General features: G+C 44.1%; 1 protein-coding gene across 1 annotated transcript; it reads left to right on the top strand.

Annotated features, from left to right (window-relative positions):
- Positions 1-3,005: 3,005 nt before the first annotated feature.
- On the top strand, positions 3,006-26,780 carry MCM5 (minichromosome maintenance complex component 5). Its single transcript, XM_060245543.1, has 17 exons — positions 3,006-3,104; positions 3,749-3,924; positions 5,700-5,826; positions 5,930-6,058; positions 8,110-8,282; positions 9,425-9,580; positions 10,185-10,351; positions 12,061-12,232; positions 13,171-13,282; positions 15,164-15,307; positions 16,774-16,839; positions 17,289-17,465; positions 18,403-18,515; positions 20,536-20,664; positions 22,727-22,869; positions 24,626-24,753; positions 26,354-26,780. The coding sequence occupies exons 2-17, from the start codon at positions 3,758-3,760 to the stop codon at positions 26,453-26,455; spliced, it is 2,205 nt and encodes a 734-aa protein (XP_060101526.1). The 5' UTR covers positions 3,006-3,104; positions 3,749-3,757; the 3' UTR covers positions 26,456-26,780.

Here is a 26,780-nt window from a genome sequence, read left to right as displayed (position 1 = left end):
GAAAAAATAATTCCTGATTGATTTTTTTAAAAAAAATAAAAACACTTTTCAGGAAATCTGTCAAGGATGGCTACAGTCTGTCACAAGAGTGGAGTGTTCTTGTCCTAAAGATTTTTTAAAATGACCTATACTCTTTTTTTAAAAAAGAAAATCCCCAAATGGTGCACGCAAATATGGAAGATGACGAAAACTAAGTGCTCATCAGTCACATTTCTTCTAGCACTCAGAGGCATAATTAAAAAAAAACACACATTTTCAAAATACTGCATTTTGAGGACTGGTCAAATCTAATTGCAATGCACATGAACAACAACAAAAAAGGCCATCTGGAAACTCTGCACCCTTAGTTAACCTCTGAAAATTCATCACAGGCAATACAAGGTCATCTCTAAAAGAACAGTAGCAGAACAAGGTTTCTAGCAAACAGCTTGTTATGTTGCTTAAGAACTGAAATAGCTCCATCTATGGACAAGGTCATAACATTACATGGATTGAAATTAAAAATATTACTTGCTGAGTGCATCCACAGGGATTTTGCCACATGGGGACAGCTGGATGCTTTTTTTGGTGGGGGGAGCTTCCAGATGATGTTGTGTTCAAACATGATATATATTATTCCCATGCTTTCCCCTGAATTAAAACAAAAATCTTGTTGAAAGGGGAAACAGTTGGGTGACTACAGGCAGAATATTCACAAGGCCACTTTTCCTTGCTGCCAGTTGGGGACGGGAAACAGAATTAAGTTTTACACCTTCAAAATAGCAGAGGTCTGCACTCTACCCCCTTCCCCCCCAAAAAACCCCTACTACTAATATGGTTTTTTAAAATCGTCAATGCAACTAGACTGCAACTTTGCAAGGAACCAGATTTTTAAATTTAGGGCAAAGGTAAAATTGCAACCAAGACTTCCTGATTTGTAGATCTTGATTACACACCACATCTGCTCTAGGTGACTTTTAATTCATCGTTGGGTGTGTTATTACTGTTGCAAATTAGAATAGGATTGGAGTAGTTCTCAGGGCCTGAGAGATTGCTAATTATGGTATTTTATAGGAACCCAGAAGGAGTCTTCCTCCCAATAGTTCTACAAGGTGCCACTCAGCCCTTAAAACTAAGGATACAGTTGCAAGACTGTTCTCTGACTTGGCATGATCTACAATGGGTCTATACCACTTGCAAGAACGGTGGACAAAACACTGCTGCCCATACTCCACACTATCCAAAATATGGGGAATCTGAAGGTGTATGGAGAGAATAAGCACCCCAAAAGAGAAGTGCCCTTTTTATTATTGCAGTTATTCACCCCCCCAAATAAGGTGTTTCTGAGCACTTTTAACTCAGCAGAAATGGACAAAAATCATTGTAGTCAAAAGGGATCTGAGATGACTACTGCTAAAGATTAAATCAGAAAGTACCAAAGCAGGATTACAGCTAAACATCAAGAGACAAAAGTGATGACTACTGGGGAATTACACAACTTTTAAGGTTGACTATGAAGAAACTGAAATTATTAAAGATTTTCTATTCCTTAGGCCCATCATCAACCAAAAGGGAGACTGCAACTGATTTATTTTATTTATTATACTTATATCCTGTCCTATCTCATGGCGGGCTGAAGAAATCACAATGAGATAGGGACTGGGAAGGGCAGCTATGAAGGCCCTAGAAAATATTTTTAAGTGTAAAGATGTCTCACCGGTGACCAAGATCATGATAATTCATGCCATACTATTCCCCATTACTATGTATGGGTGTGAAAGTTGGTCAATAAAGAAAGCTGACAGAAAGAAAGTTGATTCTTTTGCAATGTGGTATTGGAGGAGAATTTTACAAATACCATGGACTGCCAAAAAGACAAATATGTAATTTCTAGTGCAAATCAAGCCTGAACTTGAGGCTATCATGCTTTATGGTCACATTATGAGAAGACAAGAGTAACTGGAAAAGACAATAATGCCTTTTGAAATTGAAGGCAGTAGGAAAAGAACGAACCAACATGAGAGAGATTGATTACACCAAGGAAGCCCTAGCCCTCAGTATGCAAGACCAGATCAAGGCTGTTGACAACAGCATTTTTGGAGGATGCTGATTCATAGGGTCACTGTAAAGTCCGAAATGACTTGACAGCACATGTGCACATGACTAACAGATGGAATGTTCAAAACTAAAGCCCTTTCCTTGCACATGGCATGTAAAGGATACTTGAATGTAAAGATCGCATCTGGGAATGATTACAGCAAACCTGCATTGGGGCATAGACCCAAAAGTGAGGTGTCTGGATGTGTTTGTACTCCAGTTTACACATTAAATTGCAGAACTCCTATGTTCAATCAGTATAATTTTAATCCTTTTGTTAAGGAAGTTTTTTTTTACTGAAACGAAATAAACACTGGAATGCATATCAAGAAAACTCGTAGGCTTTAGTGCGTCTAGCATAACGTAAGAATTCAGCCCACACCAGAGCAGAACAAAGAATATATTTGTTCATATATTATCTTTCTCCCCCACCTTCCACGCTTTTTAGTTACGTGGCAAGCAGCAATTCAATACATGCACCTCCCCCTATCGTTGCATCTCTTCTCTGCTAAGGAAAAGCTCCACCTACAGAATTACTGCCTTACCACGCTGATATTAAAGACAGACAATCGCGAGGGGGGGGGGGAGAATAAAATGTTACAGCCGTATTTACATAGGAAGGCAAAAGCACATACGGAAGACCAGAGAACTGCGTTGGTCTCCACTCCCTTTTCAAAGTCCCCTTTTCAACCTCTGCTCTGCCCTTCCGGTACGCTGCCTAACTTTTGGCGCCAAACAAAACCCCGCATATAGAAACCCAGTGAAGCGGCGGGATCTCCCCTCCCTCCTCCAATCGGCTTCGACAACTCGGTCCTCTCACTGCCCAGGTCCTGGCGGAGCGGGGTTTAGACGTTTTACATTTTAACCCAATCAGATGTCTCGTTGTGAGTTCAGACCAATGGGAGCGAACAGAAGGGCGGGAGATAAGCTTTTTTGGTTACTTTTTCCCGCGAAAACGGCCAGCTTTCTTTTAGGAAGCAGGGAAAGTTTATTTGGGGAGTGAATCCAGATTCCGACTGCGAAGGCAGGTAAGCTGGGACTGGTAATTGCGGGGCTGCGTCAGGAATCTGTATGTTCATGTGCTCATGCGTCTTTAAAGTGGCAACGTTGTGAGAAGTGGGGTCTGTCAGTGGCCTGCTAGCCATGATGGTGAAATGGAATTTGAGGAAGCTGTCTGAAGTGGGCTTCGGTCCGTGAAATTGTAGAATAAAACTGTTACAGTGGTACAGAAAACCCTCGGGATCCCCCCCCCCCCCTAATTCAAGAAACCATATACGTTTCAGTGCCAGTTCCTGGGAAAAGAAAGTGGAGAGAGACTTTTGTGCCTTTGGGACATCTACAGCAGTACATGAACGCTTGGTTTGACCTAGGTTATGTTTAATGGTTCTGTTAAAAACTGCATACTGTGCCTGCAAATATGCAGTGTGAAAAAAGTAAGACCACAGAAGAGGGGAAAGGACACAAAATGAATGGAAGGAAACATAGGAAAGTGTGTGTATGATTTATTATTTTAAAATAGCAGGATGTCTCATGTTGGTAATAGGTTGGGGGAGCTTTTTTTCTCACTCTTGCCCCTTCCCTCCAATTGTACTTTCTGTGATCCTGGATGAAACTGAACAGTGTCTTATCTTAAATCTGTGTTTTGCTACTCCTGTCTTTTTCTTTTACCCAGTGAGTCACCATGTCTGGCTTTGATGATCCTGGCATTTTCTACAGTGACAGCTTTGGTGGTGAGCCTGCAGCAGATGAAGGGCAAATCCGAAAGTCTCAGCTGCAAAAACGTTTCAAAGAATTCCTGAGGCAATACCGAGTAGGAACAGACCGAACTGGATTCACCTTCAAATACAGGTGCCCTTTCTCGATTGAAATTGCCACCCTTGGCATTTTATTTATATTGAAAATATTTCTCTGGCACTTTTCTGTCACACTCAAAGCAGTTTTGACATATTGTATGCCTTTGAGTCCATGGGTGACCGTGTACATTCATCTTGCTGCCAGGTTGCATGTACTTGTCTGCCTTACTCTGAAGCAGATCATTGGTCCATCTGGACCAGTGTTGTCTTCTGGGAGCAGCTTTTCAGAGTGTTTCCCAGAGCCTGTTTCTGGAGATGCTAGATGGAATTGAACTGGAAACACTCTGCATGCCAAGTGTATGCTTTATTTCTGAGCCACTATCCTAATTTGTTGTGTGTGTTTTATTAATATAAGTTGTAGCCCACTTGTTTCTTCTTTTTACTAAGGCTCAAGGTGGATTATGACACTTAAAAAGCAATTCAGGCATACAGAACAAGACATCCAAGAAACCATGCAGCAGAGCTAGGATTACAGAACAGAAAATATATACAAAGAAGTTTTAATTGTTGTTTCCCTATTTAATTTTTATTTGCTTATTTTTTACCAAAGGTGATTTACAATTAAAAAAAGTTTAAACAGACTTTAGTATACGGTAAAAGTTTCAAGTGACATAGATCAAGTTTGCCACAGTCCTCCCTCCCCCTCCCAGACAAAAGTTCTTCCAGGGCATCAGGCATAATGGAGGGGAGTGCTGAGTCCCTGGTCTCCCTCAGCTCTGGCTGGAGCTTTCTCCCCACTCTTGTCCCAGGTAATGTTCATTGGGGAGTTTGCCCCAAGAAAAGCAAGTACAGTTCCTTGTGCTTGTCATGCTTCCTTCTGTAGGCAAGGGCACTCAAAGCTGAATCTCATGAGATGACTGCAAGTACACAGAAAGAATGCACAAGTCCTTAATTGTTGACCCAGAGTCTTTACAGTGGTGATATTTTTTTTAAAAAAAAATCAGAACAAATTGGATGCAGAAGCCAACCGGAAGCCAGTGGAGCTATTTCAGAATGAGGGCAGCAAGCTATCTGTAGTTGGCACTGCTTAAGGGGTGGGTGCACTCTTGACCAGTGGAAGCTTCTGAATACTTTTCCTAAACAGCTCCAATGCAGGTTACATTGCAGTAGTCCAAATGGGACAGCATGTGGCCTTTTGCTTTACTCACTGTGTTTCCATCTCTCAGCCTTCTGCTGATTATAAATAGCCTTTCAGTCTATGAGGAATCTGTTACAACTACAGCAAAGATCTAGGTGGGCAGCTGTGTTGGTCTGAAGCAACAGAATGAAGTTTGAGTCCAGTGGCAACTTTTAAGACCAATAAAGTTTTATTCAAGGTATGAGCTTTCATGTTCATGCACACTTCTTCAGACACATAGAAATGGAAGCTAACATTTCATACAGATAGGCAGATTCCTCTACACAAGTGAGCAGCAAATTAGCATGCAACTTAATGACGATATAATTTGCTGCTCACTTATGTAGAGGAATCTGCCTATCTATATGGAATGTTAGCTTCCGTTTTTATGTGTCTGAAGAAGTGTGCATTCACACAAAAGCTCATACCTTGAATAAACTTTTGTTGGTCTTCAAAGTACCACTAGACTCAAACCACAATGAAGAACTGACTTAGGCATGACAATGCCATAATACAGGAGGTGGGTTATAAAGGAAGACAATGCAGTAAATGGAAAGTGAAGCATAAAATATTGTAGTACATGGCAGCAGTGCCTTAGACGCAAGTCTCTTGCTCTTATTCTCATTTGTCTCCCTTTACTCACTGTGTTTCAGAGATGAGCTCAAGCGGCATTACAACTTGGGGGAGTATTGGATTGAGGTGGAGATGGAGGACCTGGCAAGCTTTGATGAAGACCTGGCAGACTATTTGTACAAGCAGCCTGCAGAAAACTTGCAGCTGGTATGTCTCGGCTGGGACAAAGGGGCATCACGAGCTGAATGTGATTCAGCTTGAGTATCAGTGTTGGCTTTTGATGTCTTAAGCTCTGTCCTTCCCTTCCCAGCTAGAGGAAGCGGCAAAGGAGGTAGCTGATGAAGTAACTCGTCCACGTCCAGAAGGAGATGAGACCCTTCAGGACATCCAAGTCATGTTGAAATCAGACGCCAATTCATCCAACATCCGTAGCCTCAAGGTGAGCTGGATCCACTTTGGGGGATGAGAGAGGGGGAGCTCCAATAAAGCATGTAGAGGGAATATCTGGGAATAAATGAAGGCCTACTTGCTGCTTAGTTACATCTGTAAAAGTGAATGAGCAGCTATAGTCCTGCAAAATTCTGATTCCCCCTACTCACCTTTTTGCAGTGAAGTGCCCCTGGTTGAACTGTGTAGGAAGTTCAGTGTTAAGGCTTTCTGTTTTGTTAAGAGGTGGCTTAGCATCTCCTTTGATGACAGTACTGGCATTGCTATGAAGTGTCATGAGTGAAAACATCTCTAGACTTCAAAACAAAAAAAAATTATCTAGGCAACCTCAGGTGCAGATTGTCAACTAAGCTACTGTTTTAAAAGAATACCTTAGTTCTTCTCACTGGTATAAAGCTGGAATGAAAGGGTTTTTATATGCAGCCATGAGGCTCTGCACTGCTCAGTGTGGAGTGGGCTTCTCTGTGAAGTCCTCTCTACAGGAGACAGTGACTCCAGCTGTTCTCTGATCTCATCCATTCTTGTTTTTATAAGAAAGTCTCACAGGATCTGAAGAGAAAAGACATCCTGTCTCGCCTCCCTGTTCTTTCCTGCTGCGCTGCTGTGTGTACTGACTTAGAAGCAGACCCCTTTGGAGCTCAGGGGAGCTTACTTCTGAATAAATATGTTTGGGATCAGATGCACATGACTTTCTGTTCCATGCATTTAAATAATCATCATCATTTTATTTGTATCCCGCCCTCCCCGCCGAAGCAGGCTCAGGGCGGCTAACAACATTAAATTAATACATTGAGTACAATAATATTTGAAGCAATAACTAATTTAATTAAAATTATAAAATTAATAAAATAAATAAAATTGACATCCTGGTGCTATTGAGCAGATGGTAATTTTTTTTATTTTTCCTTAGCAGTCTCTCTCTTTAATCGGTGTAGGCCATCCTAAAAAGGATGGTCTTGCAGGCCATGCAGAACTGTTCAAAGTCCCGCAGGGCCCGCGTTTCTTCCGGGAGCTGGTTCCATAGGTGTGGAGCCACTACAGAGAAAGCCCGAGTGCGGGTACTCTGTAGTTTTACCTCTTTCGGCCCAGGGACAGTCAGCAAGTTCTTCCCTGCTGACCTCAGTGCTCTCTGGGATTCATATGGGGAAAGACGGTCCCTCAGGTAGGCAGGTCCTCGGCCATATAGGGCTTTAAAGGTAATAACCAGCACTTTTTAACGAATCCAGTATGTAACTGGCAGCCAGTGCAGTCCACGCAGCCCCAGCTATATGTGCTTCCACTTTGGGAGCCCCAATAGCAGTCTAGCAGCCGCGTTCTGCACCAGCTGCAGCTTCCGGATTCGGCACAAAGGCAGCCCCATGTAGAGGGCATTACAGTAATCTAGTCTCGAGGTGACCGTTGCGTGGATCACTGTTGCTAGGTCCTGACGCTCTAGGAAGGGGGCCAACTGCTTTGCCCGCCTACCAAGTGGACTGTTGTGGCACTTCTCTTTCTTCCACTGGTACCTAATCTGGTTTCTTCAAACACTGTACAGTGCATGGTGGGCCTGCTATCTTTCCCTTTGCATTTGTGAAGCTTTCTTGCAGAATCTTCATATCTATGACTAAAAGTTTGAGAACCCTGAGGGCTTTTTTCTAATGATGTGAAAGTCAATGTTGGTGGCTGGAGTAAATTAAGCAGACTGGACATTTTTTTATGTAAATGTCTTGGGTCACAGTACCGATTGCTTCTGGGGCTCAACAGCAGGAGACAGCTTTGGCCTCCATGCTCTGCTTATTGACTTTCCTAGGGAACCCAGCTTTCCACTGTGTGTAACTGGAAGCTGACTTGGTGGTCCATTGGTTTGATGCAGCAGAGCCCTGTCAGGCAATGGGTGTTTTGTTATTATTTTTTCTCTTCCCTGTGAGTAATTGGGAATGCTGTATTAAGAAAAACAGTGGGGTTGGTGGGTCCCTTGCATGTGGCCCTGGCTACTTTGTGCGTGAGGGTTGGTTTCCTTTTGTAGTCCCATCACAGCTGCGATTTCTTCCTGTTGTTCTGCAGTCTGACCAAATGTCACACCTGGTGAAGATCCCTGGAATCATTATTGCTGCAACACCTGTGAGAGCCAAAGCGACTAGAATTACCATCCAGTGCCGCACCTGCCGGAACACCATCCCCAACATCCTCTTGCGCCCTGGGCTGGAAGGATACTCCCTTCCACGGAAGTGCAGCACGTAAGAAGAAGCTCTGAGTTCCTTTTCATCCCTTTGTCTTCTCCTGGCCTATTGCTGATTCATCCCGACTTTTTTGCCTTGCTTTCTTTAACTTTAGTCTAGATTTCTGTGGATTACATACATCTGAAATATTTTAGGCTATATAAAACGATAGTATGGCTTGTGCAACTGTCACAGTCCATAAAAAATATGGCAGAATAATGGTTTGTTGGTGAGTTCTACAAAAATTCCTGCCGGTGCAAAAGTTCTGTTACCTTGAGCGCTAAATCAGGGTCCCTCAAAATCAAAGCTCTCCTTAATGCCTTTCTATGGAATTCACTGAAATATCTGCATTTACGATGTCTCTGATGTACTTAGGCTGCCTGGAAGTTAAACACAACGAACACTGCAACAAATAGCATCTACTCAAAAGGGGAGCTGAGGGTTGGATGAAACAGAGTTAAAATACACACAAAATGTATAGACTGCCATTAAAACATTGGTTAGGAAGGAGGGATCCTTGAGGGACTGCCAAACAAAACAAAGTCTTCACCTGCTGGCAGAAGAAAACAGCAGAAGGGGACAGATAAATCTTGGGGAGAGAGTTCCAGAGCTTTGGTACCATAACCAAGAAGGCCCCGTCCTGGGTTTTCACCCACAACCTCAGAAGGTGAGGGCCTCTGAAGATAACCATAGTTGTTACACAGGTTCATATGGGAATTCAGGGTCAGTCAGTCTACTGTCGTCTTGATAATAGAAGCTAAGCATTTTCCCTTTTGGTAGCTAATCCAGGTTTAGGATTGCTATTTTCCAATACTAAGTAGGTTAAAAACCCAGCCCATATATTTCTGAATTTCTGGTTGCTGTCATTAGCCCTCAAAGCTTTCCCTTCAGCACTGTGGGAAAGTGAGAGGAGTTCAGCAGATGTACTCTTGGACTTTAATTTGTACGCTTGGGTTCAGATCCTCCATTTCCACCGTGGGTGGTCTGGGGAAAGTTACTGTCTTCCCCCTTATGCAAAACGGAACCTTGTGAGCTGCTACACTGCAGGGTTAAGAGGTTATTTTAGACCCAGTTGGTAAAGCATTCTTTATGTTTAAACAAGGTGCTGTGTTACCCACTCCTGCATCCTGTCTTACCTGCATCCTTCTTTCCTTCCTTAGGGAGCAATCTGCACTAACCAAGTGCCCTTTGGACCCATACTTCATAATTCCCGACAAATGCAAGTGTGTGGACTTCCAGACACTGAAACTCCAGGAGTCACCAGATGCTGTTCCTCATGGGGAGATGCCCCGACACATGCAGCTCTACTGTGACAGGTGGTGCCTCTCTAAGCATCCTTCCTTAAACTGGTTTTTCTTGTATTTAAGAAAGTGTCAATGGTAACCCAACTAAGTCCCCTTGCATTGGTTCAGGCATTGCTTGTTTAGCTCTGGAAACTCAGTTGGAGTAAAGAAAGCAATCTGAGCTTTGGTAGCTCATCTTACAGTAGTTGCTGTACTGATCTTTTGTGGCTCTCTGCAGCCACTGAGTAACTCATTATTTGAGCCAGTGGGTTGCTGAAGCAAGAACCTAGCTGGAATTCAGGGGAACTGGTTTATCCTGATTGTTTTGGAATACTGTTGGTGATCATTTAACATCAGGCTAAAGCTGCTGCATGAATTGGGAAGGATTCCTACTAGTCTAATTCCCTGCTAGTAGGCAGAGTCTCCTGCCCACAAGCAGAACACTAGGACTGCTGTGGTCACATCTTGCATTTCTTTCTGTTTGACTTGGAAACTATCCCTGTTTTCTGTCTGCTGTACCTTGAGGCTTACATCTTAGAGTCCTTAGTTTGAGAGGACTGGAGAGGAACATGTCAGTTCATTACTCCTTTTTTCCCCCCACTTTCCTTCCTGACTATTAATATGATTCCTCTTTTAGGTATTTATGTGACAAGGTTGTCCCTGGGAACAGGGTCACTATCATGGGCATCTATTCTATCAAGAAAGCTGGGCTGTCAAAGAACAAAGGTCGGGACAACGTTGGAGTGGGCATCCGAAGCTCCTACCTCCGTGTGGTGGGAATCCAAGTAGACACTGAAGGCTCAGGTAGAACTATTCCTGGGAAGATTTGGTCCTTGTTTAAGTGATTTTCATGCAGCATTCATTTTAACCTGGTGGGGTGTGCAAAACAATGTATCTGCTTTATCAGTACAACACTGTCTGCTCTGACTAGCAGTGACTCTCCAGTATCTCATGCAGAGGGGCAGGTCATGTTTTTGCCAAAATTTCCTGCCTGAGGTTTTCTAATAGCAGACAGAATGTAGGATCTTCTGCATACGAAGTATCTGCTCCACCACTGAGCCATCTCTGTTCCCTTGCCTTTGGGCTTTTATGGGGCATCTGGTGCGCCATTGTGGGAGACAAGATGATGGGCTTCTGGCCTGATCTAGCAGGCCTCTTGCAGGGGATTTAGTGACTTAAAAACAGGAGAAGGTTGTTGGGAAAACTCGCATGTCCTTATGGTCTAGAGCAGGGGTGGCCAACGGTAGCTCTCCAGATGTTTTTTTGTCTACAACTCCCATCAGCCCCAGCCATTGGCCATACTGGCTAGGGCTGATGGGAGTTGTAGGCAAAAAACATCTGGAGAGCTACCGTTAACCATCTCTGGTCTAGAGCACAGGAGTGCCAGCACAACACCAGACTTCTTTCTTTATGGAAGCAGAAAATGCAGATAAACGCAAATACAAAGTCATTATTCATAAGCGTTGTTGGTCTTATTCAGAGAACCCTCCTGGAAAATAGGAAGATGAAGAATTATTACCTGTTTCTTGCAGACATTTATCTCCCATTATGTTGCCAAATTATCTAAGTCAGCATTCCAATTTACACAGCTGTTTGTTTCATGGAGCATAAAATGTGTAACACCTGTTTGTTTAGGGCATCTGTATAACTGTTTGTACTTAACCAGTGAGTCCAGCTTTAACAGAGGGTTCGTATGGACTGTTTTCGCTGATCAGCTGGGTGTTCTTGTTGATCAGCTGATCCACTAAAACAAGGTCCATGCTTGTGGTGGGAATGCAAACTTTTCGGCAGCTGTTCTGAGCTAATTGTCAACACAGCTTCTTTGGAACATAACATAGGGCACAAAATCTTTAAGAATGAGAGTCGCAGTCCAGAGCGATTAAATTTTTTAAATAACACACCTTAATATTATGAACAAGAGCAGTCATATTAGTCATATTGCAGCTTCTGCTGTTTTAAAACACAGCATTTGAGCTCTCTGCTTGGGAATTCAGCCTCTCCTGAGCTTAATTTATCTAAATGTTCAAAAAAGGCAAACAGCTAATGATACGTATAATCCAAAATGAGTAGCTGTGTTAGACTGCAGCAGCAGAATAATACAAGAGTCCAGTGGGGCATTAATAATGAACAACATTTATTCTAGCATACACTTTGCCAAGTCAGAGCTCACTTCATCAGATGCATTGGAGTGTAAATTCATCAGGCCAATTTGTATACACAACAGAAGGGAGGCCGGGGTTACAAAGGAAGGTTGATCCAAAACATGATCCAATCTAGTTCATTCAGCATAGGTATGAAATGTGTAAAATGCAAAACATAATGCAGGTGTAATGAGGTCAGAATATAGCAGGAAGCTGCAAGTGTCTTCCTGAGGTCAGGGGTGGGATGTGATACATAATGCAGGCTGATGTGACATCACAGCAGATGCTGGAAATACTTAAAAATGAGCATCCCCCCTCTGTTGCGGCAGCAAGTCCTAATGATTCCTGGTTTTGAATCTCTTCCATCTCTAGGCCGCAGCTTCAGTGGCTCTGTGACTCCTCAGGAAGAAGAGGAATTTCGAAGTCTCACTTCCATGCCCAACATTTACGAGATGATTTCCAGGAGCATTGCTCCCTCCATCTATGGTAGTAGCGATATCAAGAAAGCTATTGCCTGTATGCTCTTTGGAGGCTCTCGAAAGAGGTACAAGGAAGCACCGAGCAAGGAGGGGATGGGAGGAAGTGCAGCGGAAATGCCTCTCTTGCTTCAGTTTGCAAGACAGCAGCCTGCCTTGGTGGTTAATTTATACTGCAGTCCTGTAGACTACAACCTAGATTTATACCCATGAATTTCAGTGAACTCAGAAGGTCATAACTCCCTTGAGATTGCACTGTCAGATTCCTTTTTGCCTTCAATGTGTGTTATGATTACCAGGGAGCGTGCTGAAAGAAAACGGCTATTAGTCATGTTTAATCCTGTAATTTTTAAAACTCAGTTGATTGATATGAACTGCTTAATGGATTGAATTTGCATATGAAGGAAATTGCTCTGAAGGAACAAAAGCATTCTTTGTTTTGAAGCATATGTGATAGTGGAAGAAGCATTCTGTCCTCTGCTGGGAAGGAAGTGCCTTTTCAGAGAAGGCAGCTGCCAATCATGGATTCAGAGGCCATTGTTGGCCAATCAGTTGGAGGTGTCTTAATCATGATACTCTTTTTAAATTAACCTGCAAGGGTTGCTAGTGGTGTAATCCCATGCAACATTATTCCAGTCTAAATCCATTGATTTTAATGTGTTTAGACCAGAGGAACTCTGCATAGGATGCCGCTGCTCTGCTCATGCCTCTTCTTTACTAACCATAGAATTGAATGAGTACTGCTTCCCAGTAACCTGAAACTTGGCACTGCTGCTTCCCAGTAACCTGAAGCTTTTGATAGCTGTTTTTGGCAAAATGTCCATTCAAAGCCATGCTAATGCTGCATAGGAACAGCGCGTTGCCTGCTGGTTTCCGCAGATTGGATGTTAATGGAGGAGAAAGTATGATCCCCCATCCTCACAGTCCCAGGCTGTTACCCCTCAGTGCCTTCATGGCTTTTGTAATGAACAAGTCATATTCTTCCCTTTCTCGGCTTGTTCTCCAGGCTTCCTGATGGATTGACCCGCCGAGGAGACATTAACCTGCTCATGCTTGGAGACCCTGGCACAGCCAAGTCTCAGCTCCTGAAGTTTGTAGAAAGATGCTCACCCATTGGAGTAAGTGTCTATGAAGACAAGTGGCGGTCACCACCTGGGATTTTTTTCTTATGAAAAGGATCAAGTTTTTTGGTGTTGAGGCTGCTTTATTATAGGAATGTACAACATGAATATGATGCATTTTACTACTGGCACCCCAGTCCCTTCTGATACATTTCTCATCCCCCATGCACACAAAAATTCCTGTGATACATCAGACTCAAAGGCCACCTAGTCCAACATCCTATCTTGCACCCTGTTGTGCTGCCCAGCAAAACTTCAGGCCTTCGTCCAGCCCAAGGTGTCCTCTTCCTCTTTGAGCCATGTCAACTGGAGGAAGACCCCAAAGGTTGCTGAGTGGCTTAATAGGAGATGGGCCCATTTCCAGCAGTCTCCAGGAAGCTCAGAACCAGAGGATGAAAGCCTGCAGGCTTCCCTTACTGTTAATAAAAGGATTCTTTAAGAGTGTTTGGCAAGTAATCTTGTGTCATTTGTGGCCTTTAGGGAATAGGCTAGGCATGAGTGATTAGAACCCTGCCTGAGCATCAGTGGCACAGCAAAACTGTCATTAGTGTATGCTGGTTCCTCCATGCAGAAGGGGTATTGGGGAAGGGTCAAGAGTAATAAGTAGATGAAGATAGGGAGCTTGCAAGACCTTGTGAAGAGTTCTGCCAGGCTTTATGTCAGCCTTGCAGTTAAGGTTTCTAAAATTGCTGGCTCATCTGCTTGGACTTCTCTCTGAGGGTTAGTATTCTAAAAGAAGGCAGGATTACCAATGCAGTGTACCTTGCCTGGTGGTCTGGAAGTGATCAGCCACTTGCTTGGGCTGAATAATATTTAAAAGCCTGTTTTATGTATGCAGATTTTGATTTTTATAAATGAAGGGAGCTCAGTTTTCATGCCACTTTGTGTCCTTCAAGTGTCTTGTTTGTTATGCTTAAAATGTATGCAATTCTGTCACTAGAAGGTGATGTGAGCGTGGAATCGAACCAGAAGGTGGACTGGGCTAGCAGGCTTTTTTTTTTTTCAGAGATGAAGTGACTTGTGTAATTCTCATGATGGCATTTGAGGGGCAGTAATTTTTCTTAAGGAGTGCAGTGGGCTCGGAACTTCTTTAGCCACGCACATGTTGTAGCAAGTGTTTTCCTTGCTCCTTCTAGAAGGAAAGTGACCAGCTGATCTTTTTCACACAGCAGCTGTACGGGGATTCCACTGTGCAGTAAGGACAAATAAGGAGCAAATGATGTAAGGAATTTTGAGTTTGAAACCCATGATCCTTCCCCAGCTTGCTGGATTATTTTATTGCCAAATTATCAGCAGTATCTATCCCCTTACAGTTAATATTTTCCCTCTCAATACCTCTTCTTTGTTCTGAATTCAATATCTCTGGATTGATTTTTTCATTGCCGTACAGCAAGCGTTAAACCAACCTGCTTGCCATGCTTCCCACAAGCTGGGGGGCATTCGGTCATGGCTGACGTTGACTACTTGGATGGGCTGGTCCTGTGAATGACTCAGAATGTGTACAGGTTACAAGCTATAGAGACCTAGACAACTCTACCAATAGAACAGAAACCTGTTGTGCTGTCATCTAGATTTGTGTTGGACAGCTTGTAAGATTAGTTCAGCTACTTTTTGCTTTTCAACATCCATCCCTTCTTCTTCCAGCAGCCGAGACCTTCATTCATGCCCTTAGTTTTGTGCCATCTTCTCTTTATTGGGCTTTGCCTATGATATAGGGTGATCTCTTCAAGAGGCAAACTGAACGTTGGTGTTCCCCTCTTTTGCTTACAAAGGCTTCAGCTGCCAAGCAGGCCAAGTAGAGTAGCTCTGTCAAAATACTTTCCTTGACTGTCTGCAATGTGTAACTTGCTGTTTTGTTTCACTTCTGTCCTCTTTCAGGTATACACCTCTGGCAAAGGCAGCAGTGCAGCTGGTCTGACCGCCTCAGTGATCCGAGACCCATCTTCGCGCAGCTTCTTCATGGAAGGAGGCGCTATGGTCTTGGCAGACGGGGGTGTGGTTTGCATTGATGAGTTTGACAAGGTACAGACAGCCTGTATAGTGATATTTTTTTAAAAAATTCAAAATGTTTTTTTAAAATATTAATTAACCATACATATAAAATATTCTCCATATACTGAGTAATCCAATCATAAAATAAATGACAACAGATTTTAATATAGTGATAATGCTGAGGAGCAAAGGTGGTCTTCCCCATCAGACTAAAGGATGGCAGAAAATTATCATGGTAGGAGAAGAGCAGTGTATTGTCAGGTGTAAAGAAAAACAAGGGTGGATATCTTAGACAAACCAGGATGAGTGCTTTCACAGTAATGATTGACTCTGTGAGCTGTAAAGAGGCTACAGTTCATTGAAGAAGCATCTGCTTTGTATATGAAGGTCCCAGGTTCAGTCCTTGGCATCCTCAGCTGACCTTGATAGACCAATGCTCCAATTCATTATATGGCAACTTCATGTGGTCATGATGTAGACCAGGGGTGGCCAAACTTGCTTATCATAAGAGCCGCATAGAATGAACATCAGATGTTTGAGAGCTGTGAGGGAGGGGAAGATGGAAAGAAAGCAACTTTAACTTTAAATGCATTCTCCAAGCCGCCAGCTGGCTTGGCTTGGAGAAGTGATTTATAGAGAGAAATGCCTTCTTCAAACCAGCTAAAGGGGCAGTGGGGGCTTCAAGAACCACACAATATATGTGAAAGAGTCACATGTGGCTCCCAAGCTGCAGTTTGGCCACCCCTGATGTAGACAGAGAAGAAGGATAAAGTATAAGTATCCACAAGCTGCAAACCTAGTTATTGTTAGTTTCATTTTGTTCTGAATGGGACATTGACTGCAGTATTTTTTAACATGTTTGTGAGCACAGCTTGGATGGAATAACTTCTTTGGCTCGTGCCTTCACAGACTGTTTCTCTCTGGCTGCATGGAGGGGTGTGGTGATGAGGCCTCCTCCTTCAGTCTCCCTGGGTCCATGGGCCCCTTCTTGCCAGAACTCTCCCCTTCATTGTTAGCTGTGACGAGCTTGAGAGTCAGATAGTCAGAAACATCACTGCTACTGTATAATGCACATGCTTGAAGTTCACAACCCTCGTATAACAGTCTAGAGGAGAAGAGTCTGGCTAGTAGCTCAGTGCTGACCACTGCATTCCGTTGAGACTGGAAAGTGTTCTTCTGTGGAGCATCAGTGTCACAGGAATTCTAGATGTATGTTTGTTTGTTTGATTCGATTTTTAGCCCACTCTTCCCATAGAACAGACTCAAGTTGGGCTAAATGTGGGAGAAGGATGTGTGTGAGGGGCTGTTTTGGGCATTGCAAGGCTGTAGGATCTGAGGTTATTTAAGTAAGTGGGTCAGAGCATTCTGCACCACTTTCCTTTGTCTGAGAAAACAAACACTGGTTAGTCTTCGTCTCTACTTTGATACCCATTTCCCCATGTGGAACCTAGTTCTCTAATTGTTGGATTTGTTTTGATTTCTTCCTCTTTTAAAAGATGCGAGAAGATGATAGAGTAGCTATCCATGAAGCTATGGAGCAGCAGACCATCTCCATAGCCAAGGTGAGCTCTCAGAGCCTCTTGAGTTGGGCTTACTGCTTCCTTGTGTGAGTTACCTCACATGTGTAGAACAAACTCTCTGGCTTCTGACTTGTGTTGATGACTTCTCATCTGCTAGCTTTCATAGCTATGTAAGTATGGAGTTCCCAGCATGGAATGGAGTGTAAGTATGGAGTTCAACCTTATTTTGACTGAAGCATGTTAAGTTGGAGGAAGGCTCCTTAGACTGGAACTTCCTCATGCTCAAGTGGCTCTTCCTTTCAAGCAGAGCAACATTGCACATTTCCAAAAGGAGTTTTGAGCATCATGTGTCTTATTTGGGGACCCAGTCTCCACAGAATAAGAGTTCAGAGAAGGCTTCACATGTCAGCTTACTAGCCTGCATGTCTTGCTGTGCCTTAATGCTTCATCTGCCCCTGACATGTGCATCTTCTCAATTGGCGCTCATGTAGGCTGGCATCACAACCACCCTAAACTCTCGCTGCTCCGTGTTGGCAGCTGCCAACTCTGTCTTTGGGCGCTGGGATGAAACAAAAGGCGAGGAGAACATCGATTTCATGCCAACTATCCTGTCCCGATTTGACATGATCTTCATTGTCAAGGATGAGCATAACGAGGAGAGAGACATGGTAGGTGGGCTGTGCAGCTCGAGGAAGAGATCAGGGTGCTGCAGCACCCGTTACAGGACAAAGTTGACTGACAGTGGGAACGGCAAAGGCAAGATCATGCCCCGCCTCCAGCTGGATGAATAAATTAAGAGTCTTCACCATGGTTCTGCTTTCCTTCTGTTCCCCAAATAGCGATGCCAGCCCCCAGGTGGGATTCCTCTAATTTCTTGGGCTCCTAACAACTGCCAGCCAGTTAGCCAGCGGGAAGCCCTGACCCCAACAGCCACCACCTGGTGCGACATTCCCAGCAGGGTGATGTCACACGTGGCAACCCACTGGTATTTTGGGCAAAAACTCTATGGTTACCTTTGCATCACCATGCAGCATCCCTGTTGTGATGACAACACTTCTGTGTGATGCCATCACGCTGGGGACACCATATGTGGTGATGTCACCCTGCCCTTCCCACACTCCCGAAAAGCTCCCTCCCACCCCCTGCCGGTAAGAAGGTAGGACCTGGCAACCCTCTCCCCAAGGATGAAAAAGAAGGGAACCTGCTCCACTGGCCTTTAGCAACAGTGTGTGTTTTTTGACTTAACTGGCCTTATAGGCAATGTTGTTTCCTTGGAGGGCAAGATGCAGAGCCAGTAATCCTTGTGATCCTCTAGTAAGATTATTGCAGTTGGATCTGAGTGGCTTTGGATGGGTCTCAGCCCCAGGGACCAGGGAATGTTATAGGCTACCTGCACAGGATGGTTTTAAAGATCTCATTTAAAGATTACAGGATAACCTGGCATACAGAAATCACTGCATAAACATTAAATAATAGTAGGAATTGGGTACAAGGAGACTCATCTGAATCCTTTTCAATTTGAGAGATCTCTTGATAGGTTAAAAGAGAATGTGGGTTCACTCTGTGTGTGTGTATTTTTATTTTCCTGCTCTGTGACGATCCCAGACCCTGGCTAAGCATGTGATGTCACTGCACGTGAATGCCCTGACGCAGACCCAAGCTGTGGAGGGAGAGATTGAGCTGAACAAGCTGAAGAAGCTGATTGCCTACTGCCGAGCGTGAGTCTTTGGGGAGATGGTGGTGATGGTGGCGTGGCAGAGATCTCATAATTCAAGCAGGCTGCTAGGAAGACGGAGGACCAAACTTGATGTAGTTCAGTTTCATCAGCCTTTTCTTAACTGATTTCAGTTGGAACCAAAAGTAGCCCCAGGAGGTTGAGACTTTGAGCAGAAAAAGAGGTGGGGTACTGCTGTAATATGAAGCTGCTTTATACTGAATCAGACCTTTGGTCTGTCAAGGGGAGGATTGCCTGCTCTGATTGCTAGCAGCTCTGCATAGTCTTAGGAAAAAGTATTTCACATCATCTACTACCTGATCAGTTTATGAAACTGGAGGTACCAAGGTTGAACCAGGATCTTCTGCATGCCAAGCAGATGCTTTGCTATTGCGACTTTTCCTTCTGGCCAGTTTCCATTCAAATCCCCCCTCCCAAAAAATTGCAATTTTTTGTGCAAAGAAAAAGATAACTCCCACAATCTTTCCTTCCTGCAGAAGACAAAGCTGTGTATATACAAGATGAAGGAGATTTGGGGTAGACAAATGCCTGCGGGAAGGCACCCTCCCCCCTCCAGTTCTTCTGCTGAAAGCTCCCAATTTCCCAAGGCCACTTTTGGTTTAAACCGAAAGAAATCAGTGGGAAGATGAAGACAGTTGACTGTCTTGAGTGTTGTGTCTAGTTTAGGGACTTCCTAATAATTGTCAGGTTGGAATTTGCAATAGCACTTGTTCTTGAGACAATTATCAGTTGCAGAATTCCATCAAGAAACAAATGAGTGGATAGCATTCATGCTGGTAACAACTAGAAAGGAGATGACAATGGGGAAGGCTGGTGTTTCCATCTGCTGTGAAAACTGATCTCTCTCTTCTTGCACATGCTAATAAGGTTACACCTGTAGGAGAGAGATCACTTTTCACAGCTGATGGAAACATCAGTGTTGCATTAGGGCTCTGGGCCTTTAGAACTGTTTGGAGGGTGATGTTGACTCTGCATCTGAGGCACTTAGCGGCACGATATCGAAGCTCCTTGTCTCACCCGGTGGAAGAGCCTGGATCTCTTTTAGGAAAGTGGAAATTATGTTTGCAAGTTTCTCATTGTTAAGTGTCTGTTTCAAGCTTGCTCTTTGGCCTCCCTCAGAGCAACACCAGTAGACTGCAGAGGGTACTTTTTGTGTTGTTTTTTGTTGATATAACAGAAGTAACTTAATTCTCCCTGAGACTTTGTTAACCAATTGTATCTACAGTTAGGGATTAGGACAGATTTTACTGAAATTTTATCAGCATAATGCATTTATACACCATCTATTGGTCACAACATCCAGGGCAGATTACACTTTAAAAGACAAAACAATAAATGATGGGACCTGTCTCAGACTTTTCAAGAGCTGAGCTCTCTAGGCTAGGTTTCTTCTCACCACCCATTAGGTAATTCCTAGACTACCCTTGTGAATGCTTCTCTCCCCCTCCTCTCCCCCTTTTTCCAGCATGGTAGTCTGTTGTGGCATCTTAAGAAATTAACCGTGGTGTAAATTTTATGGCCCAGACCTAACATCAACAAGTTCATGAAGAGGACTCCTGTGAGATAGACAAAACTTTTGGGTTGGCTTTTTGTAACTGTGAGCCAACTGGGAAAACCGATGGAATAAATCTTTACTCTGCTCCCTTGGCTTCTTTCTACCCTTGTTTAGCCAAATGCCTCCACTGTTAACTCTTCAAAGTACTGCTTTTCACAATCCCAAACAGCAAAGCACAGCTTGGAGTCTCCTGAGGTTCAGTGGAAGTAAACTGTTAACTTGCATAAAAGCCGTGTTTGTGGGATATGGGTTTTCCAGTTAGCCAAATTGGATAGTGAGGTGCTGGATTTTGGGATTACTTCTTTGTTGTCAGTGATGCCACTGAAACACTGCTCAAAAACATGAAACTGTTTCTAGTCCATGGCTGATATGGAAGCTGCAGCTTTATCATATTTTACAAGATCTGTGGGATGCAGGAATTTACTGAGCTCCCTAATGCTTTTTCTAGGAAATGTGGTCCCCGTCTTTCTGCTGAGGCTGCAGAGAAGCTGAAGAACCGCTACATCTTGATGCGCAGTGGCGCCCGCCAGCATGAAAGGGAAAGTGACCGTCGGTCCAACATTCCCATTACTGTCAGGTGAGTAGTATGTGGTCTGGGTATGGAACAAAAATGATGCCACAGAAGGATTATTGGGGCTGTGACAGGCTCCTTTGAATAAATCTTAGACAACTTGCAGGTTCATCAAGACAGTGGCTTTGTTTCAGGACAGTTGTGGAAGCCCTGGAATCTCAGATCCAGTGGGAAGTGGAAGTCTCATGAATGGTGCTTGACCGGCTGGTGGTATGTGACCTGGTTCTGCAAGCAGAGAGATGCTGCGTAGCACTGTGTACTGGGAAGGAGAAGGAGGCTTTGCATTGTAAGGCCTTGGTTGTGTGCAAACCTGTGTCTGGGCTTGTACCACTTTGGATTTCAGGAGGTTCACTCAACTCACTCTAGGCCAGGAGTCTTGCTACATACAGAAATCCAGCATGTCTTGGAGGGTACACTGGATGAGAGCCCTTCTTCCTGACACTTCCCATGCAATCTTGTGCACAGTTACTCTTAAGACCATTGATTTTAAGTGAGCCTACAACTGGACTTAACTCTGCATGCAATTGTAGTATTAGTTTTCTAAAGATTTTCTTTTGTATGGTCAGGTGAGCTCCATACCAAACCAGCCCAGGGTTGCCACCTCAGTGAGACCTAGACCTCAGTCTGTCTGTGTCTGGATGGAGGTTGTTCTCGGTTGTTGCACTAGCTTGTTCTCTGCTGTCAAGTCCCTTGTCCTTTCATCCTATTTGGTTTACAGCTCTGATGGAATTACAGCCCTTGTTTTATGAGTCAACTCTGTGTTGTGTCTTCAGAAGAATGCAAAGTGTCGAAACCTGTAACACTCCCTAACTTTCTCAGGTCTCTTATCAGTTCACAAGTGCTCTGTAGAATTTTGTAGTAAACTAGCAATGTTATTATAACCCTTTAACCTTTAGGTTTGAATGTTACCGCTGTTTGCTCTGCCTTTGTTATTTCAATCTTCTCACTGACTAGTCAGTGAGATGTCCTACCCTATCTACAATAAATGAATCAATTTGAAAATACAAAGGATCTCTTTATTGCTAGCATTGGGGACTTGACATCTGCCAAGGAAGAAGAATGGTGTGACAAACTACCTCCTTGGCTTGAGGATGGCACTGTGCTGGCCTGGGCTTAAAGGAGGTAAAACTGTGAAGCCTGGTCCTGTGTTCTAGCCAAGGGGGTTTCCATTATGCTCCAGCAGGTCTCTTTGCAAGCTAGTAAGTCTCCTGTTATCCAGATTTTCCAGTTGCTATGCTCTGTCTGGTGTTTGCCCTTTCCAAGGTTGCTCAGCTTGAGTTCTGTATAGCTTGAAATCTTGTGCATTTCTTTGCCTGTGATGACTGTGTACCAGGTTAGGACTCCCAAGTGGAACTCTATCAAGCCCACTTGGATATCGGTGTTTGTCTTTGATGGCTCTTCAGCATGTCATAATATGGCATGTCTCTAACATGTCATACTGCATACTAGGGAAGCTGACGTGTGCTGTTTGCCCTGTGGGGCTCTGTCAACTTTCCCCACTGTTCTTGGTTTCTGAAGCACTTGCACAAGTGTATTGCCATATCCTGCTGTTCATCTATCTTACTCTTTTATGCCTTCCTTTCTCTATGGAGCTCTTGGTCTTTATGTTATCTTGTAGGAGTCTTGTGAAGACAAATTATAGTGGAAGAGTGACTGGCCCAAAGCGCGCGCGCACACACACACACACACACACTCCAGTTTCATAGCTGAGTGGGGATTTGAACTTGGATATTTTCAGGCCTTGCCAGACACTTTAAACAGTGGTGTATGTGTGGGCTATGCAGTTACTGGCAAAGTTCAGCTCCACAGTCAGAATTCCTTGCATCGTTACTGAAAATGGAACATCTGGCTGCATTTAAAACGTCTATGCCGCCTTTTCACCCAAATAAGGTCTCCAAGGCAGCAGCATAGGTCCAAGGCCAGTTAAGCACTCTCCTTTCCAGCTGGCGAACTTCTTGAAACAGGCAGCATTTGCCTTGTGGTGGCTTTACCATCGCCCTGTGGCCAGTTTGTTTTTCTCCTTTCCAAAATTGTATTAAGAAATGGTTCCTTGATTTATATCATGTAGGCAGCTGGAGGCCATTGTGCGAATTGCAGAGTCCCTCAGCAAAATGAAGCTTCAGCCTTTCGCCACGGAGGCCGACGTCGAGGAGGCCTTGCGGCTCTTCCAGGTGTCTACACTGGATGCTGCCATGTCAGGCAACCTTTCAGGTGAGACAGCTGAAGAACAAACCCTGCCTTTTTGAATCAAACTGATAAACAATGCCATTCTCCAAGAAAAGGATTGCAAGCTTTTTTTCAGATTTCAGCTGTTCTTGAGTGTAACAAGGATCCATGTGTTTGATTTTTGCATGAATGCTAAGCCAAGTATGTCTGAACTAAACTAGATGTAGTGAATAGTTCTGCCATCTAAATCTTCCTCTCACGTGAGCATTTGTGACCTTGGGCAAGCCACTGCCTCTCACGCACTCCTATGTGCACCATAGCAATGATCCTATTGGTTTCCCTTTCGGGGCTGCTGTAAAGACAAGTATTACAATAGTGTATGTGCAGTGCATTGCACACTCTAAAATATGATACAGATGCCCATTACTGAGCTCAGCTTGAGAAAATGTGCTGAGAGAGACCTTGCACTTGCTAGCCTCCCCCTTTTCTGAGAGATTTTCAGCTCCCTTGGCAATCACATGATTTGTGTGCAGAAGGTCTCAGGTACAGCCCTTGTTTGTCCCCATTTTAAGGATCTCATTCATATTTTTGTCCTGTCCTTTTATTAAGGAGCTCCAGGCAGTGTGTTTGGTTCTCCCTTTCTCCATGTTGTCCACCCAAAGGTAGATAAGGCCAGGAGATAACCACCCCAAGGTCACCCAGCAACCTTTGTGGCTGAGTAGAGATGTGAACCCAGATTCCCCCAGTTATCATTTGATATTCTGATCACTACTTGCTCTCTCACCATTGCTGGCTGTCAGGGGATAAGTGCTGGGGTGCTTCTTTTTCCACCAGAGACCTGGAGAGCTGCTGCCAGTCAGACTAGAAAACAGTGGACTTGGATGGACCATGTAAACACATGAAGCGGCCTTATTCTGAATCAGACCTTGGTTTCATCAAAGTCAGTAGTGTCTACTCAGACTGGCAGCAGCTCTCCAGAGTCTCAAGCAGAGGTTTTTCACATCATCTACTACCTGCTCCTTTTAATTGGAGATGCAGGGGATTGAACTTGGAACCTTCTGCATGCCAAGCAAATACTCTGCCACTGAGCCACAGCTCTGAAGGGGGCCATTTACATGGGGCTGGTGCTTGCATCAGGGAAGCTGGCAGTTTGTTTTCACACAGAAATGGCCTGGCTGCTTTTTTCTGAAGCTTGTAGCTTGCTTATTTTATTTACGTGAAGAATTTTGGTGCTGCCTCTCCAGAGAAGTTGATCAAGGTAGCTTTCAAAATAGAACATGATAATATCTAAGCACACAAAAGAGCATTACAAAATTCACATCCATTTATTTTAAAAATCCAGCCAGAGCATTAAAGCAGAGAAAAACATTTAGCCATCTAAAATAATTATGAAAACACTTTTCAGGCTAAAAGCAGACTGTAAAAACAAGATCTTTAAAATAGCAGCCCTCTTAATTTAAAAGCCAGGGTAAAAAAAAAATGTTTTGTCTGGCACCTTAACGAGGTAAGGTGGGCAGTAGGCAAGCCTCAATGGGAAGGCTGATTTGCTTAAGAATTTAACCAGGGTAGCTTGTCACAGTGAAGGGCCACTAGTCAAGCGCTGGGCCAGCCTTCACAAGATAAATGGCAAGGTGTTTTCATATTCAGAGAAATTGCAGCTGTCCTTTTTGTGGCATCACTATGCAAGTGCGTGTTCCAGTAAAAGCCAAAAATGCTTGGGTGCACACAAAACACCCTTTGTGAATTGGGAGAAACCCAGAAAGGGAAGGTTTGCCTCTAAAGTGCAGCATATCCCCTCTAGGAGTGGAAGGCTTCACTACCCAAGAGGACCAGGAGATGCTGTCCCGCATTGAGAAACAGCTGAAGCGCCGCTTTGCCATTGGCTCCCAGGTGTCCGAGCACAGTATCATCCAGGATTTTGTCAAACAGGTAAGTTAAGAAGGGGACCTAGTGGTAAGCCTGAAGCAGCTCTTGCAAAACTCATGGCCCAGCAAGCCCACTGAGTGTGTTTGGCAGGTTACCAGGAGTTGGACATCCCACCTGGCTGAGCAGTCCCAAGCAGGGCTGCAGAAATGGAAGATTTATAGGTCACCATGCACATGCACATTAGGTTCATTGAGTAAATCTCACTCACCAGGCCTTCCACTGATGGAACAGCTTTATTTGCTCAGCTCGCTTTTGCTCTACTATTGCTCAAGAGGAACAGATAACATAGAGATAACCAAAAGCTGCTGCTTCTTTTTTTTTTTTTGCTTTTACCTTTTTTACAAAGAATTTTTCTAGTGATTTAGTTTCAGCCTTTATTTCTGCAATTAGTAGTATGCATATTTTCTGTTTTCTGCAACAGTTCTGAGCACACTTTGGAATGATCTCTCTGCTAGTTCATTGTTGGCGGTCAGTGTAACCTAAAAATGTCACCCACATATGGTCATTGAAGCCCAGATGCGATGGATGAATGCCTTGCTGTCTGAGTGGCTCTTCACACATATGCACCCTTCTGACAACATCAGAGAGGGCCTGATCTTTCCCCTTCGAGGATGAAGCACCTGCATCCAGAGGGGTCTCAGCAAAGTGATCTCTCCTCTTCCAGCAGTGTACATACATAAGGGGGTTCGAAGAGTGGGAGCTCTTGGTGCATCTCCCTTATGGCCCATCAAGCTAAACCCAATTACTGGAGCTGGATGGGGATGTGGGAGATGTTCATTCATTTCCCCAGAATAACCACTGAGCTGCCCGTGTGTATGCAGAAATGAGGCTTGAGTGATCAGGGCTCTGCAGCACTCTGTGGAGGTCCTGAAGCATATGGAGGCTGCACATTGATATGGGGAAGGATTGTACTCGTATATACTCATTTCATATGTGCAACTCAGAGTGGTGTTTGAACATGAAACTGCCTTTCCTCTGGGAGCCAGCGTGGTGTAGTGCTTAAGAGTGGCGGACTCTAATCTGGAGACCTGGGTTTGATTCCCCACTTTTCTAGATGGACCAATCATAGTTCTCTCGGAGCACTTTAGCCCCACCTGCCTCACAGGTGCCTGTTGTGGGGAAAGGAAGGGAAGGCAATTGTAAGCTGCTCTGGGATGCCTTTGGGTAGTGAAAGGCAGTAAATCCAACTGTTCTTCTCTTGCTCCTCCTCCCCTTCATCCTCCTGTTCTGGTTCAGTTTCAGGGCCAAAGCACGTGTGAGTATCTGTCTCTTTGTTTCCCTCCAGAAGCCCCAATCATTCAGGGAGATGGAATTTCCAGCTGGGGAGTTGGTACCAGGGTATGGAGAGATTTAGATGCCCCTCTCTGCCCAGTGGCTGCTTTTTGTAGCTTTAAATACACATTGGGTCACCTCTTCTTGGATCTCCAGTGTCTCTTCTTGGCTCTCCCTCGCAGTCAAAGCTACTTACTCTGTAGTGTTTAAACAAGATTTTAGACAGTTGTTGATTTTACAATTCTGCTGTCCTTCCTTTGTTGGTCAGCTCTTGCTTTTTTCATGTAATGGGCTTCACTGAATTTCTCTTGCTCTCTTGCTTTTCTCCCAGAAATACCCTGAGCATGCCATCTACAAGGTGCTGCAGCTCATGATGCGTCGTGGCGAGATTCAGCACCGCATGCAGCGCAAGGTCCTTTTCCGCATCAAGTGAGACTCCGTCTTCTCCTGTGACTCTGGAAGTGCTCTGCCCCACACTAGGTACCAAAGTGCCGGGAGTCCTCTCAAGTCACTTGCTTCCCATGCCCAGTTTCCTGCAGTGGTCTTGCAGAGTGAAGAGGGAGAAAAACTTGCATCATACTTACCCCACACCCATGCAGGAACTCTTCCCCGCATGGAGGTCAATGGAGGCCAGTGAGAGAGAAAGAGCACTTGTTTCTTTTTGTGTGGTTTGCTTCAACTTTCTCATTAAAGTACCACCTTGATGATTTGCTAGAACATTAAAAGGCTTTTAGTTGCATTAAAACTTTTAAAATATA

The sequence above is a fragment of the Heteronotia binoei genome, chromosome 8 (assembly GCF_032191835.1).
Source record: "Heteronotia binoei isolate CCM8104 ecotype False Entrance Well chromosome 8, APGP_CSIRO_Hbin_v1, whole genome shotgun sequence".
NCBI lineage: Eukaryota > Metazoa > Chordata > Lepidosauria > Squamata > Gekkonidae > Heteronotia > Heteronotia binoei.
The sequence above is the reverse complement of the archived record's forward strand: the minus strand, read 5'-3'. Positions and strand labels throughout refer to the sequence as shown.

Coding starts and splice junctions, on each gene's coding strand:
- MCM5 (XM_060245543.1), top strand. CDS start 3,758: ATGTCTGGCTTTGATGATCCTGGCATTTTCTACAGTGACAGCTTTGGT. Junction 15,308..16,773: donor GCATTGATGAGTTTGACAAG/GTACAGACAGCC, acceptor CTCTTTTAAAAG/ATGCGAGAAGATGATAGAGT. Junction 17,466..18,402: donor ATAACGAGGAGAGAGACATG/GTAGGTGGGCTG, acceptor TGACGATCCCAG/ACCCTGGCTAAGCATGTGAT.